The sequence below is a fragment of the Orcinus orca genome, chromosome 16 (genome assembly GCF_937001465.1).
Source record: "Orcinus orca chromosome 16, mOrcOrc1.1, whole genome shotgun sequence".
Taxonomy (NCBI): Eukaryota; Metazoa; Chordata; class Mammalia; order Artiodactyla; family Delphinidae; genus Orcinus; species Orcinus orca.
The window spans coordinates 43,927,976-43,940,049 of NC_064574.1; the positions used below are offsets into that span (position 1 = coordinate 43,927,976).

Consider the following 12,074-nt stretch of genomic DNA (forward strand, 5'->3'; position numbering starts at 1 on the left):
TGATTATCATGACTAGGTGGAATGCTGCTGGCATCTAGTGGGTGGAGGCCAGGGATGCTGCTAAACCCCCTACAGTGCACAGGACAGCTCCCCGCTCTCCCTTCCCTCCAAGGAATTATCTGGCCCAAACTGTCAACACCACTGAGGTTGAGGGACCTGATCTAACCAATCAGAGTGGTCCCACCCCCCTGCCAGGAACGGGGTGTTAGCTATGCTGGAGGGTGGGTGGGGGGACTGAGAAGGAAAGAAACCATAGCTAGCAAAGTGGGCCTGACCATGACACCCAAACAGAAAAACAGGACTAAACCATGCCGTGCAACACGTGACTCAGCTCATGCAGAGTACGTGCTCCAAGACAAAACCACTGACCCCTCCAGTGGCTCTCCTGATTACAAATTCTGACCCATCCTTGCCAAGACCATCTATGGCCAACTACAGCCCCACACCCCTCGAGGACCCTTCCATAACACCCCTGTTTTGAGGAGACTCACGTGTCCTCTGGTGCATTCCTTTGCTGCAGCAAGTTGAATAAACCTAACCTTTTATTATTTTCTTGTACAGCCATGTTCCTGGCTGTTTTCAGTTGGCATGGAACACAAATAACTCCAGTGAAAGTGCCTTAGACACTAGGAAGATGTCCTGCTTGTGAAATTAGGGGAGGGATTTTCAGCAAATGAAGTGGGTCCTGAGTGATAAAACCGGTCTGACCAAGTGGAGGTGAAGGAACAATAAGGACCAAGGCAGGGAGGCACAGAATTAGAAACAGCGAGCAATCCTGAGTGTGTGAAACACAGGATTCAGGGTAGGGACACTCCAGACAGGCAGGAAGGGGCCGATCATGCAGCGCTGTTAAAACCATCCCTGGCAGAGCAGCTGTACTGGCTGCATCCCGCGGGGAATGAAGTAAGATGCTGCCAAGGCTTGAACTATAATCCGGGACCCTGCCGACCTGGATTCACACAAGGAATCTTCATTCCCCCACGCTGGGTCTTCCGAGCTTTTCTTGGGGACAGCTGGGTGGGAGTCCGGTGCCCTCGAGCACCCAGAAAGGCCGTGGCACACTGGCCTGGGGACCGCCTTGCCTAGTAGCAAGAAAATCGATTCTCAGGGTTTCATTTTGAGTGGCCTTTTCTGGAGACGCTGCCGAGTAACAGGAGCCGGCTTCCTCTGCCGGGAAAACCTCCTCCCAGTGTCTTCCCCAATCCCATACAACTTCAGCTCCGTCATCTGCCGGACGCCCTCACAAGCCCGTTGGTCTCCCTCGGCAAAATTCCTCATTAAAACCCCAAAGTGTCTCACGACGACCGGCTAGAGTCGGCTCTTCCGGGAGGAGATCGCGCGGGTCAGTCGGCGGGCGCGGCCCTCCGCTTGTCCGCTGCTCCTGGCGACAGCTCCGTCCACACGCTTACAAACCGCCGAACGTCGCTGTGACCGACACAATGGCGAACACGGCCGGCTGCCCTTTTCCGGCGCGTTTTCCCCTTAACCCCATCGGTTAGGAAACGGCCACGGGATTCTTGGTGAGCCTCGCCTCGAGGTCAGAACGGACGTGAAAGGCTGGGACGGCGGGCTAGGACGCGGCGATGCAGACGCCGGAAGCCGCCTCCGGGACGGCGCGCTGGCTCGGACTAGCCGGTGACCGCCTTGCAGCAACTCCCGCCCCGGCGGCCGGAAGGGGCGGAGCCCAAGTCACTTCCGCGCACGGCCGAGGAGGGAGGCGGGGCCTGTTCGTCACTTCCGCGCGCCGGGCCGTAGGTAGGGGGAACGGGGCTCAGGCAGCAGGCGCACGGGCGCCATGAGCGAGGCGGATGGGCTGCGGCAGCGCCGGCCCGTGCGGCCGCAGGTTGTCACGGACGATGCCCGGGTCTCGGAGGCCAAGGGCGGCAGGTAGGCCGGGCCCGGACCCCGAGGCGGTGACAGCGGCGAGCGCCTCGTTTAGTCCCCGGGGGCCTCGCTTCACGGGAGGAAGCGGGCTCTCGTCGCGCGGTGCACCTGCGGCCCTTCGGTCATTGCCCGGCTCCCAGGCCCCCCTTCCCCCGGCCCTGCCGCACTTCCCCGTGGGGACGTCTGCGGAGCAGCCCGGGGCGCGCGGAGAGGGCCTCCGCACCTGCCCTTCTTGCCGCGCCTTCAGGAAGAACGGGGAGCCGAAGGGACGTTTTTGGGCAGTTTTTGTGAGGGTCCAGGCTTGCACGTTTTCGTGGTAGGGACGGAGATGCATAGGGACCTTCCGGAATTTAAATATACTTTGCTTTGTTAGCTAAAAACTGAAGCATAAGCCTATAAAATTCTCCTTTTAACTTTATGCCCTGAGTGTCCTAACTTTGGATTTTTAGGAAGAACCAAGAGGCCCCACACAGACCAAGCTCGAACTGTGGAACTGATTGACTTATATGTTGTTAGAAATATTGGGAATATTTCTTGGAGTGCCAGCGGGTATGGTACATACTGAATGCGGGACAGCTTTTGCTGAGAGAGACCGAATTTATTCCCTGATGATAATGAGAGGAACACATTTGAAGGAGAGACATAGCAGAGAGGAGCGTTTGGGCTCTAGAAAGGAGATTCATGGAGAGTTTTCAATAATATGTCTCGGGGCCAGTGGAAAGGTTGGATATATGTTTCGTATATAGTCCTCACTGTAGGGTGATCAGCTATCCTGGTTTGCCCTGGACGTGGGCAAGTGCTGACCCTGGGCAAACCAGGACAGGTTGGACACCTTTTTGACTGTGGGTGTTGTGAAATCATCTGGTGATGACTCAGGAGCCTTTAGAGCACACATGATCGGACTGGCAGTGCTGTGCTCCAGAAACTGTGCCAACACCGAGTCTCTACACACTCATGCCCAGAAGACCAGGAAGCAGCCGGCCTGGGTCTGTCTGAAGGTGCAGGGCATAGAGTGCCCGAGGGCACTTGTGCGATGGGCCCAACTCTCAGCTGGGCTCCCCCAGGCACTCCAGGCCCCAGGGCAGGGGGCGGAGTTAATTCGGCTGTTTTTCAGTTTCTCTGGGGGTTTCTTCTTTAATGCTAGGGTTAATTGAATGTTCCAAAGTCCTCACCTGTTGCTGGTCTTTCCCTGGGTGCCTTTTGCACTGTGTTGATTTAAGACATTTTCTTGGCTTTCCTGTGTTTCCCTCTTTCTCTTCTTTGCTCTTCTTCTGTATCTTTGTAACTTTGTATCTGTATCTTTCCTGTCACCCACCTTCCTTCGTATGTGTATATTGTAATTCTTTAGTTTTTTCTTATTTTTACCATGCAGTTCTTCTCTATTTTTCACTTCTTTTGTGGTGGTTTCTAGTAGTTCATCTGATTGTCATCTTGGATTACCTTAAAAGTTGAGGGTTCACCCTAAGACGGGAAAACGTTGTGTATAATGGGTGAAGTAAAGGAATCTGAAGGAAGTAGAAACGTGATGATGATAAACTTTAGACATGCTGAACAGAATAAAGGAAGCCTTGAAGGACATACTGTTCAGTTAACAGAAGCAGGACAGTAGATTTCGGTGGACAGGACACTGAACGATACCTTGCTCCATCTCCTGACTCTTGGCATGAAAGGTGGCATTAGCTCTGTTTTCCTGGTGAGGTCGTTGAGGTCTCTGTGAGTGACGTGGTTTATGTAAAGTTACAGAGGAATGGAGTCACAAGTGACATGAAAATGAATGAAGGACAGAATTGGCTGCTGGACAGTGAGAAGCATTGAGAAGAGTTGTGTGTGACTCTCAGGTTCCAGGTATACTTGGCACCTTGGGTTCCAGTCTCCCCTGGATTTGGGCCTAACAGGTTTTCCATAAAAATCACAGGTCTTTTTTGATCTCACTGAATCTGTTGGTCAGGACTTCTGTCTGCGACTCGAGGCCCTGATGTCCTGTGTGCAGAAGTGGTTAGAGAATGCCCTCTGCCGCGTTTGGCTGGTGCCGCAACAGGATTTTGTAAGTCGTGGCTGAGCCCATGGTAGTTGTCAAATCCTGTTGCGTCACTGTGATCGCTCTCTTGCCTTAGAGACTGCAGGAAATTTCAGGGTGCAGGTGTAGAGGTTGGGGCAAACAAGTTGATTTCCCAGATGGCACCTGGGAGGGAAGTTGCTGACCTTCTGGGATGTGTCAGCCCAGATTGGGAAGGAGAGTAGGATGGGTACGTGCAGCACTTTGTCGGTGAAAACGGTACGGATGAATGGAGGGTCCTTTATTTGAGTGGACGCAGGGCAGGTGTGTGGTGGGGGCAGCCGTGCAGGAGAGGCAGAACTGTGGCTGACTGTGAGTTCACAGGAGCTGGCAGTGAGATGGGCCTGTCAAAGAGTTAATGAACCTTGGGCTAAAATAACCATGTGCCCAGAGCCTGGGTGGGAAGCCCTCCGACCTCACCCCCAGGACCTGTGCACCCAGCAGTTACAGGCTCAGTGCCCAGGGGAGTGCAGCTCTCGCCTGTGCCGAGAGCTCGTTGAGTCCTGTGTTTCCTCGGCTGCATGGCTCTGCTCAGTGGTTTCTCCTGAAGTTTCTGGGCAGAGCTCATGGGTTTCGAGCCCTCCCCACCCTCTGCCCGACCTGCTATACTGTTCCCCTGTGTGCTTGTCACTCCCCGGCGGGCCATGTTTACACCAGGATGCACGGAGGGCGGGAACTTGATGGGGCCTGGCATGCCTGCCGTGTGTGGAGGTGGTCATTAAATGCTCGTGGGCTCCCAGGTGGTGCTGTCTGATGTGGCAGCCACTTGGCCACATGTAGCTACTTAAGTCTAAATTAATTAAAATGAACCAAAATTAAAAATTCAGTCCCTTTTTGGTGTTATGTAGTGGGTTTGAGGGATGCTGGGGCTGATGAAGGAAAGTGATGTGACTGTGGGGTGGCAGCAGCCACGTGAGCTTCGTGGGTGTCACTGACGGGTTTGCGTGTGGGGGAATCTCACGGGGGAGGGGATGAGAGAGGCTCCCAGGTCAAGGCAGGTGGTCAGAGAGCTCCAAGGGCAGGAGTGGGGTGGGAGTGGCGAGGCTGTTTTATCGATGGGTAATAGCTGTCTGGTGAGGTTTCACAGAGAATGCAAAGCAGGCCGGCTCTAAATGGCTAAAAATTTGTGTTTGGGCTATTTTTAAAGTAATTGGATATGTAAAGTTGGAGTTTGGCGCTGATGGGTCTTTTGAGCTAATGTGTCTCAGCCTGCAGTGAGGAAGTAAACAGCCTGGGGCCGGGCTGCTGTTTCTAAAACTTGACCCTGTGCAGAACTTTCCAAAGGGGCTGGCTGGCGGTCAGCCAGGGTGTTGATGGACTTCTTTCACTGGGGAGGGGTTTGGATCAGGTCAGCGGTGTCCGGCCGCACATCAGGCACAACTGGGGGGCTTGAACCTGCCAGACAGAATCTTGGGCCTTGTTTACAGCTGCCCCAGGGGAGGTGCCCCCTTCAGGAGCACTGGGCTGGGTGGCCTCCAAGTTCTTCTCCAGTTCTTTATACTCTGATTGTAAGAGGGGGCTGGCTGGGTCCCCGGCAAGGATGGGCCGTGTGGACATGGGCCTTTGTCTGAGTTCCGGCCACCTTTCTAGCTGTATGCAGTTGCCTTCTGTCCTGGCTGGACTCCTCGTTTTCCCCGTCGTAGGAAGGGGCAACCAGGTCTTCAAGCACGCTGCCACAAGCTCTAAATCACATTCCTAAATTAAGATTTTCAAATGTACACAACAGTGTAGAAGAGGAGAGTTAACAACATAGAGTCCGAGCTAGATGGGAAGGATCTGTCTTATGTGGAATCGTGTTCAGCAAGGAAAAGGGAAAGGGGCTCTTTGGCCAATGTCACCATTTTCGTTGGTGAGTTTGCACAAGGCAGCTTCCCCTGAGGAGCAGGGGCCAGGGGTAGGGGAATTACATCAGCCCCCTTTGCAGGACGGCCCGTCCTTCTTTGTGGGGGCCCTGCGGAAGGAAGGGTTTGTGCAGTGCCGTGTGGCCCGCTCTTTGGGACTCCACTTTTAAAGGAACCACAGGACCAGTCATTCCTTCCCTGCGCCCTTGCAGATGCCCTCTTGCTGTGCAGACACTGGCTGTGGCCATCACGCTGACAGACTGGGCACCGAGTGAGTGATGCATGTCCCAGCCTGTGGACGGGCGGTTTGCAGAGTTGGTCACTGACTTTGTTTACTTTCTTGACATCTTTGTTGAGATGTAATTCACATACCATTATTCTCCAGTTTAGAATGTCCAATTCAGGGGTTTTTAGTTTATTCAGAGAGATTTGCAACAGTCATCACAGTCTAAGTTAAGAATATTTTCATCACCGTTAACTTTTTTGGAGGTGAAATTCACATAAGATAAAGGGAACCACCTCAGAGTGTACAGTTCAGTGATGTTTAGTGTTGGGCAACCACCACCGTGGTTTCAAAACTTTTCCTCATCCTACGAAACTCCTTGTTCCCATTAAGTAATCACTCCCCGTCTCCCCTCCCACCAAGTGTCCGTTAGCAGACGAGAGGATAAACGTTGGTGGTGTTGAGCTGCGGAAGGCAGGAGGTGCTGACACGTGCTGCAGCTTGGATGAAGCCGGACACGTCGTGTTGCGCGCAGGGAGCGGCTCACAGAGGCCACACCGGTAGCTCCATTTACCTGCAACGCCCAGAAGGGCAGACACAGTCAGCTTGTGCAGAGTGTTTCAAACGCTACTCCAGGCTCCAGGTCCAGGCGTCTCCTCTGGTCCTTGGCAGGTGGTGTTGCTAGCAGTGACTGTGGGCTTGGGGTCAGACCTGGCCCTCGGTCTCGTCCTTCTGGCAGTGGGCCGTGCGCCGGCCACCGTGCCCCATCCACTTGCCTCGTCCTGGAGCGGACGGTCCGGTTCTGCCTGGTCACCCTCCTGAGCACGTTGCATGGCACCTCTTGTTTTCACCATCTTTGTCATCACCCTTTTCGGGGCCCTTGCTCCTTGCCCCTCGCAGGCCTCTCAGGTCGTGCCCGCCTGCTGTTGTGTCTGGTGGTCAGTGCTGATCTGTGCCACGTGTGCACTGCATGCTCTCTGTTCTTGTACCCTTGACCACGTGAGTCAGTCACGATAGAAGGCGGCTAATGGGGTTTGGAGACCGGCCTGGGAGGGAGGGGTTGCCTGATTTTCCCTTCCTGGTCACCTGTCTTCTGCCAGGAGCCTGGCAACTCAGCGTTTCATCTGCTGGGGGTGCGTCCTCAACGCCATGTGAAAAGGGGGCTAGGAACAAAACTCGCTTTTTGGAGGTTATTAGAAGGAAAATAGGTGCAGTTTGGGATACTCATTAGCAGAAGGGAAGTGTCAAAGGTCAGCGCTGTCCCCTGTGCATGAAGGTACAGGTGCACCTCAGTTCTGCTTGGAGGTGTCCCGGCTCATCAGGTACAGGCGTGCTGTCCCCCTCACTGTGGGATACAGTCAGCCCGGCTCTCTGCTGCTTTCCTCCAGGTCTGGTCCTTGTCCTGGCATCCTCCTGAGGTCTCACCAGCAGTGCCTTCCGTGTCCGTGTTTCAGCTCACAGTCTGTTCTCACTTCGTACTGAGCCTTTGCCAGCAGAGTCTTTACGGTCCGTGTTTCTAACAACAGTCAGTTCGAGGAAATCTAGACCTTTTCTTTCCTGATCCTCACGATTCTTTCCTCCTCCACCTACAGCTCGATTCCAGAGCTACTTCCTCATTTTTAGGTATTTGTTATAGCAGCACCCCATTTCCAGGTAACAGATTTAGTTTAATCAGAAAACTGTATTAGGACTTCCATGGTGGCTCAGTGGTTAAGAATCCGCCTGCCAATGCAGGGGACACGGGTTCGAGCCATGGTCCGGGAGGATCCCATATGCCACGGAGTGACTAAGCCGTGTGCCACAACTACTGAGCCTGCGCTCTAGAGCTGGCGAGCCGCAGCTGCTGAGCCTACATGCTACAACTACTGAAGCCCGCACGCTTAGAGTCTGTGCTCCGTAACAAAGACAAGCCACAGCAACGAGAAGCCCGTGCACCACAATGAAGAGTAGCACCCGCTCTCTGCAACTAGAGAAAGCCCACGTGCAGCAACAAGGACCCAACGCAGCCAAAAATAAATAACAAAATAAAATAAGTAAATTAAAAAAAAAACTGTATTAGTTTTCTGTGGCCACCATGACAAGCAACCACACACTTAATGTAAACAACACAAATTGATTCTCTCACAGTTTCGGGCTCAGGAGTCATGCAGTCTCACTTTGCTGAAACCAAGGTATCAGCAGGGCCACCACGTTCCTCCTGGCAGCTCTAAGGACAGTCTGTTCCTCCTGTTTAGACCCAGGGCAGGATTCAAGCACTTCAGCATGCTGTCCATGTGTCTGCAGGGGGCACTCTGTCATTCTTTCATTTCCACCTACCCCCAGTAGAAGCAGAACGATTTGTTTTCTGCTTTATTTGCTTATTAAAATCATGAATGTTCAGAACTGGGTAGGACTTTGAGGTCACTCTGCCACAAACCCTGAGTCACAGTGGGGAACCGTGGGCTTCGGGGTGCAACAGCTCACCTGAAGTGGCGTGGCTGTAGTTGGGACAGTTGGGGCTGGCACCCAGGCCCCCACATTTCTGCATTCTTCATTGAAACCATCTTGTCAAAAATCAAGTGAAACATTGCCCTCACGTCAAGTTGCTCTGTTAAGTGTGAGTCCTGATTTTTTTCAAGTCAACTTTTTTTGATAGAAAAAGATTTTCCACTTTAGGAGCTCATGATTGTAATTTGCTTTAAGTTACTCTTGATTTCAGGTGTTCAGTGAATTTGAATATGCTGATGCAAGGAAACAGTGATCCTGGGCAGTTTATTTCTTAGCAGGAGGCTTCACGTGCTCCCTGGTCCATGGGTGAGTGAGGATGTGTGTGAAGATTGTTGGAGAGGAGTTTCAGTCCCCCATGGTCATTTGCCCACACGCTTCGCTAGAGGTCCCAGGGCACTGTCAGGTCTCCCCACGGCTTTCGCAGTGACGGCCTGGAGGTGTGATCTTGTAGGTTCTCTAACTGTCTGTATCTGTCCGGCTTCTCCCAGGCAGAAGAGCTGGGGTCACCTCTTGAGCTCTTAGAGGTGCGATGCCCAAAATGGTTGGGGTTGGATGCTCAGGACGTTCTGCTTCTGTTTCCTCCTTCTTCTTTTTTTTTAAATTAATTTTATGTATTTATTTATTTATTTTTGGCTGTGTTGGGTCTTCGTTGCTGCACACGGGCTTTCTCTAGTTGTGGCGAGGGAGGGCTGTTGCAGTGTGTGGGCTTCTCATTGCAGTGGCTTCTCTTGTTGCAGAGCACGGGCTCTAGGCGTGTGGGCTTTAGTAGTTGTAGCACGTGGGCTCAGTCGTTGTGACGCGTGGGCTCTAGAGCACAGGCTCAGTAGTTGTGGCGCACGGGCTTAGTTGCTCTGTGGCACGTGGGATCTTCCCAGACCGGGGCACGAACCTGCGTCCCCTGCATCGGCAGGCAGACTCTGAACCACTGTGCCACCAGGGAAGCCCAGGCGGATTCTTAGCCACTGCACCACCAGGGAAGCCCTATTTCCTTCTTGAGTTTGTCTCTGAGCGTTGCTTCTTTGAGTCCAGGCGGCTAGAGGTGGTGGCTGAGGGATGCTGTCTTCCCTGTGGATGAGGGTGGCTCCTTGCCTCAGCGCCACTCTCTCCTCTGTCACTTTGTGCCCATCAGTTCTTTGGGTTGCCCACTTTTAACCTCTGCTAGAGGATCCAAGATACAGCTTAGCAGACTACCTTGGAAATAACCAAGAAGAGTGTCCCACACGCTGAAAGGTTAACAAAAGAGCAAGGGCATGGAGTGCACAGTGCTGACCTTCAGTCACTGACGTGGAGGTGGTGGCGGGCAGGCCAGGCGGGAGGGCTGCCCCTGCCCAGAGGGCCGAGACTGCGGCCACTCCGCCTGAGCCCTGCCCAGTGCCTTCCTGTGCTTTGTCTCTGGCAGCTCCTTCAGTGGCAGAGTGTTCCGAGCCACCTTCCTGATGCTGGCTGTGTTCCTCACCGTCCCCCTGCTTGGTGCCATGATGCTGCTGGACTCTCCCATAGACCCACAGCCTCTCAGGTGAGCTGTTGCACAACTTGGGGGGCTGGGGGTGCTGCTTGACAAAATATAGTAAACGGGCTGAAATGACTTCTCGACTGATAAACCAACCTGCTCTGAAAGGTAAGTTATTATGGGAAGTAGAGATCTGTGATTTCTTTAGTGCCTTTGTTTCATGTTAAGTTAGATGTTGTACAGTATTATCCATGTTACTGTTTCAAAAACAAAACTGTACAAAGCAAAATTAAAAACCAGAAAAATCCCAAACAAGAGAAGCTTAAGTATTAGAGATGATTAACCTGAATTCATTTGAAGTGTCAAAAGCACACATAAACGAAGGTTAAGTTCAAGTTGCCTTCTTTAAATTTTTTAAGTAACTGATTTTTTTTAAAATTGGTAAGTGCTATTTGTTCAGCAGTCACAAATATGTTTACTGGAATAAGGATTTTATAAGTAGCTGATTTTTAGTAAACCTTGTAATTACTGTTCTATTTTTCCTAAGTTACCCTTTATCAGTGGGGATCTGTGGGTAATGCAGTCCGTTATAACTTGAAAAAATAGTGTACACCTCAGGGTCTCGTGAATGTATTCACATTTGTAATTACAGTCACGCAGAGCCAGGCTCCTCTTGGTGTGATTATTTATGACATCAAGGGCTGTGCAGTCTGGTTCAGTAAGTTCCTGTTTCCCCTCAGAACCGCCCAGGGTGATGAGGCTGTCTGAAGTTTACTATGAGTGAGTTCATGTAAGACTTTAAAGCTTTAGATAAGAACCCTGTCTCAGTATAGAGAGAATCTAACAGGTACAACTGAATAACACGTTGGTGGTTTGTGAGTGAGAGTTGAGGCTTCATGGTGGTGTGTTGGGCGTCCTCTCGAAGGGGCTCCCTCCTGCCGACCCCCTCACTGGGTAGAAGGATGCGGCTAAGCCTGCCCCAAATGCAAACTGCCTGGGCCTTTCTGGATAATCCAGTTGGCCAGGCAGGAGCATGAATTGTGTCCACAGCTGGGGATCAAAACCTGGGCTGGGGAGCCGGCCTTGGAGAGAGGAGGCAGTGAGAAGCAGGTGAGCATCCGGCATCTGAGGGGCAGGGAGGGTTAGAGCTTCCATGACCGAAGACCTGTGATCTCAGTAGAGGTCATTTATTGTGCAGAGTGGTGAAGAAATTCGGGGAAAGAAGGTGTGAAGCCCGAACAGCCTGGAGGGGAGCGAGGTCAGGAAGGCTTTGAGGTTGTGCAGAATGAGCCCTGTCTGTGGAGTAGATGTGCCGGGTGAGGAGAAACCCAGAGAAACCGGTGTGGCTGATGGGCCTCTCCTGGGCTCAGAGTTAGGGAATGACTGGGCCCACATTGGGGCTGTGGGCCCCCAAAGCCAGAACGAAGGCAGAAGGCTGGCAGATGGTGAGAACGGGAACGATCTGGGGTTTGGGGAAAAGTGCTGATAACAGCAGCAAACAGGACTTTTGTAAAACTCCCTTCAGAGCAAAATGAACAAGGAAGGGGGAGACCCACCGACTAGGGCGAGTGGTGCAGTCTCAGTGCTGGTGGGGCTCAGCTGGGGGAGGTGTCCTGGGGGCTCTGTCTGCAGGGGATTCAGGAAAACAGAGGACAGACAGACCCAGAGGGCGCAAGACTAGGGGAGACCTTTCCAGGGTGGCTTGTTATGCAGTTGGTGGCAGTCCTTAGGGAGCAGAGTCAGCGGGAAGGCTGCCAGACTTGGCCAGATCCTGCTGTGCAGAGCAGCCTTCTTTTCTTTGTTAGGAAGATTGGGGACTAGTGGACACGACATAAGTGACATCCCGATTCCTGGAGGGTGTTGCTCAGTGTACGTCAGGATACATTTTGCATGTGGAGGATGGGAGCCCAGTGGTGTGGTCACCTGTGGTTGGCACTTGCATCAGCTTAGTGGTCCTCACTGCACAGGAGCGTCCGCTCGTGGAACCAGAGGGGTTGGGTGGCTCAAAGATTTCCTGAGCATCTCTGAGGACCCCAGTGTGTCTCCCTCCTGAAGGGGTCAGGGGGCATGGGACACTGTCTCTCTCCTTCCCCTGCAGGTCTCCCGTGGGCCTTGCCTGAGTTTTATTTTTTG

At 52.7% G+C, this 12,074-nt stretch overlaps 1 protein-coding gene across 2 annotated transcripts in view; it reads left to right on the forward strand.

Moving 5' to 3' along the window:
• Positions 1-1,726: 1,726 nt before the first annotated feature.
• APMAP (adipocyte plasma membrane associated protein) overlaps positions 1,727-12,074 on the forward strand; it is a 28,985-nt gene continuing 18,637 nt past the window's right edge. For both annotated transcript variants that reach the window (XM_004270434.4, XM_033429421.2), the window contains exons 1-2: positions 1,727-1,887; positions 9,891-10,007. In XM_004270434.4, the coding sequence (XP_004270482.1) occupies positions 1,796-1,887; positions 9,891-10,007 (209 nt within the window). In that variant the 5' untranslated portion in view covers positions 1,727-1,795. The remainder of the gene's footprint in view (positions 1,888-9,890; positions 10,008-12,074) is intronic.